The following is a 4,219-nucleotide window of genomic DNA, read 5'->3' on the forward strand; positions in this document are numbered from 1 at the left end:
AAAATTAAAACAAAAAAAGCCTTGAAATATTTCACTGTACATATATGAAAGGTTTACCTTTTTGAATTAAATTACGAAAAAAAAGGATTTTTTTCACAATGTTCTAATTTTTTTAGATGCACTAGTGTGTGTGTGTGTGTGTGTGTGTGTGTGTGTGTGTGTGTGTAAGCTTGTAAATAGCTACTTCATTTGAGATGCAGTGAGTGTATGAGATATGCAGTAATTGATGCACTTTGTTATATGGGACATTTAGTGGCATTTTAGTGGGAGTCTACATTAATGTTTAATCAAATGCAGATGATTAGATGTTATCTGATTTTGTTTTCTGATTTTCAGTCTGGGAGGTCAGAAATAAAATATCCATAAAGGTAATTCAAATGATTTAGTGAGATTGCCTGTATTTAGTTCACTACCGTACAACAGCAAACAAATGATAGTGGATTCATGTACAACTGGATAATTTATTGCACAATCATAAACGTGGACCACCTTCTACATTACATGAGGCGCTTGTACAATAACAACAAATCTAAATATATGGACCTGGGCAGGAAAATATACTGAATGAAACAGGACCCTGCATAATAGTGACCACATAAATAAATCACTGAGCCTCCATTTTAGTATTAGGTAGACTGTCATATTGAAATATTAAATATCATATTCAACAAGAAAAGAAGCAGCTCACATTGGACGGTATATAAGGTGCAAACACGAAGCACTAAATCACAGCTCCTTTCATATGCTGAAAACTCTCCACCAGCTGTACATGGTACTGAATAAATACTGTACAGTTTGATATGACTGTTTAATATAAACAATTTCATTTCGTACAATTTGCACATTTCTGTGTTATGCTGTAAAGCCAAACGTTACACATTCCTATGTACAATATGGCATATGATGGATTGGATCAATGAAAAATGGTTCTAAAAATGGAGAAAAAAAAAGTTCATGCAGTGTCAATGCTCACAAACAAATGCAAAATTAATTCTTCTTTCACAGTCATGTATGTAGGGGAAATGGTAAAAACATCCCTTGGCTCATCATTTCCTGTTTAATAATGACACACCAATGGATGAACTAACTGGTTGTGTTTGTGTCCAGTTGGACTCATATAAACTAGATGTCAGGATTTGGGGAATGTTTTGCATTTTATTTTGGTATTGCTGCAAGTATAGTTGCTGTAAGTAGCCTAACTGTATGGCACATTTTGTATGTTTTTGTTTATTGTCTAATAATGATCCATAAGTTAGGAATCAACTATTTGTACCCATTTGCACTTCTATACAGACTAAAGCTCTTGATAACTGTGGATTATGGAAATGTGTCATAACATTTAGCACTGTAGAGGTGTACTGTATAGATGCTGGAAACAAAATGAGTGTTTCTGTGTTCTTTCAGTTCTCACTGCAGGTAGAGTTGTTCGAAGAGGCCCACTGGTTTTGACAAATAGCATATATATATATATATATATATATATATATATATATATATATATATATATATATATATATATATATATATATATATTCTTCTTTTGGCTGCTCCCGATTAGGGGTCGCCACACCGGATCTTTCATCTCCATTGCTCCCTGTCTTCTGCATCCTTCTCTACCACACCTGCCACTTTCATGTCCTCTCTCACCACATCCATGCATCTCCTCTTTGGCCTTCCTCGTTTTCGTGTGCCTGGCAGCTCCATCCTCAACATTCTCCTTCCCACATGCTCTGCATCTCTTCTCAGGATGTGCCCATACCATCTCAGTCTCATCTCTCTTAGCTTCATTCCCAAGCTCTCCACATGTGCTGTCCCTCTGATGTGCTCGTTCCTTATCCTGTCCAACCGCAAACCTTAACATCCTCAACTCCGCCACCTCCACCTTTCCCTCCTGTCTCTAAGGGTCCTGTCTCCAATCCGTACATCACAGCTGGTCTCACTACTGTCTTATTCATCTTACCTTTCACTTTATATATATATATATTGTGTGGAGGGATAAATCCGGGTCAGAGCTGAGACTCGGTGTGGGACACTCTGCGCTCCAGGCTGCAGTTACTGTCCCGGGTGCCGTTGAAGTCGGTCCACGGTGCGAGCGCGCGGCTCTCCACTGCGCATGAGCTGACGGTGAGCCCGTGATCAGCGCGCCTCGGCCAGCACGGCATGAGCAGCCTGCGGAAAGCTCTCCTGAAGTCCGGGCTGCGGCAGTAGATGAGTGGGTTGAACGCCGAGTTGGCGTAACCGAGCCAGTTGAAAAAGACGAAGAGCTGCTTGTCCACAGCCTCGGCGCAAAATCCGCGCACAACGTTGACCAGGAAGAAGGGCAGCCAGCAGAGAGTGAAAGTCCCCATGATGATCCCGAGCGTCTTGAGCGCCTTCTGCTCCTTCATGGCTACAATCCCGGACGGCCGCTTTCGGTTCAGCTTGCACGCCGAGACGCCGTGGTTGTTATAAAACCTCCCTTCGCACTTGTCTATTTTCCGAAGCTGTTTCTTGGCTTCCCGGTACACGCGGGCGTAAACGAACACCATCACCACCAGAGGAATGTAGAAGGAGATGACCGAAGAGGCGACGGCGTAAGCCCGGTTAGTGATGAAGTCGCAGCACTCCGGGTCGTCGTAGCACTCCGTCTCGTCCCTGTCGCGCGACCAGTGGAGCAGAATCGGCGGAAACGACACGAGAGCCGACACAGCCCACACGGCACACACGACCCCTTTGGCTCTCGACTTGGTCAAAAGGCTTTGGTAACGAAACGGCCACGTGATTGCAATGTACCTGTCTATGGCGATCACGCAGAGGGTCTCGATGCTGGCCGTGACGCAGAGGACGTCCACCGAGATCCACACCTCGCAGAAGTAGGAGCCGTAAAGCCACGCGCCCCGGAGCTCCAGCGTCGCGCCAAACGGCACCACCAGCAAGCCCATGATCAGATCGGCGCACGCCAGGGATACAATAAACACGTTAGTGAGCGTCTGCAACCTCTGGTTCCGCGCTATAGCCACAATGACCAATATATTCCCCACTACAGTGATGATCACAATCAGAGCCATGACCATCCCCACAGCTGCGACCCACTGCTCCGAGAAACCGCTGTCCGGACCGTTAGGATCCACTCGCCCCTGTTTGGTGTCGTTGGTATAGTTCATGGACGGTAACCCGTCCCCCATGGTGTGTCTGGGCTCTGTCAGGAAACTTGTTTTTTTTTCCCCCGAGTGTGAGTTATCCAAACTTGGGCTCCTCGGTGGCGCGCCGCCACACCGCGGCTCCAAACGCGCCGCGCTCCATCGCGCTCCTGCCGCCAGTCCCGGTCCCAGCAACTGGGGCGCGCGCTAAGAGAAACAGCGCAGTGACGTCACTGCTGTTATCAACCAATCGCACGTGCCGCGCAAATTGCGGATCCTGTCCCGTTCCGAGCGCTCGAGCTCCTCAAACAGCGCTGCACTGAAGGCGCAGGCAGGAGCGCGCGCGCTTTACGCACCGCTTAAACACACAGAGCCGCACCGCGCAGAACCAAACCGCAACATCGGCACAGTGTGAACGCCACTTCACTGCGCTTACAGCGGGATCACAGCGTGGGAGAAACAGGGTTTGTGTCCGGGCGTCCTGTTCTGTAACCTGTGAGAGGCAATATCAGAGCAAACAAACATCAGAGCAAACAAACATCAGAGCAAACAAAAAAAAAGAGAAAATATTCTCGGAAACTGATGATGATAATGATGAGATTCCTCTTCTTCTATTTCTTCTCCTTTTCTTCTGCTTCTTCTTCTACTATTTCTTCTTCCTCTTCTTCCTCTTCTTCTTCTTCTTCTTCTTCTTCTTCTATTTCTTCTCCTTCTTCTGCTTCTTCTACTATTTCTTCTTCTAATAGAAGAAATAGAAGAAGAGGAAGAAGAAATTCTTCCTCTTCTATTTCTTCTTCTTCTATTTCTTCTCCTTCTTTTCTTCTTCTATTTCTTCTCCTTCTTTTCTTCTTCTTCTCCTTCTTCTATTTCTTCTTCTTCTACACTCTAAAAAATAATGGGGCCAGTACCGGTTCTTCAGGGCGATGCCATAGAAGAACCTTTTTCAGGGCTTCAAAGAACCGTTCATGTAACAGTTCTTTAAAGAACCATTTAAACCATTTGTTTGAGCAGTGAAGACAGATTTGTGTAAACATAGCCTATGTGCATTGACCAGCAAATGGTAAGAGAATGCCAGGTTCTGAAGAACCATTTCCAATGTG

General features: G+C 45.2%; 1 protein-coding gene across 1 annotated transcript; it reads right to left on the bottom strand.

Moving 5' to 3' along the window:
• Positions 1-441: 441 nt before the first annotated feature.
• On the bottom strand, positions 442-3,314 carry adrb1 (adrenoceptor beta 1). Its single transcript, XM_060939000.1, has one exon. The coding sequence runs from the start codon at positions 3,162-3,164 to the stop codon at positions 2,007-2,009; it is 1,158 nt and encodes a 385-aa protein (XP_060794983.1). The 5' UTR covers positions 3,165-3,314; the 3' UTR covers positions 442-2,006.
• Between the last annotated feature and the right edge of the window lie 905 nt (positions 3,315-4,219).

Source organism: Neoarius graeffei, chromosome 14 (assembly GCF_027579695.1).
Source record: "Neoarius graeffei isolate fNeoGra1 chromosome 14, fNeoGra1.pri, whole genome shotgun sequence".
In the NCBI taxonomy this organism is placed as follows: domain Eukaryota; kingdom Metazoa; phylum Chordata; class Actinopteri; order Siluriformes; family Ariidae; genus Neoarius; species Neoarius graeffei.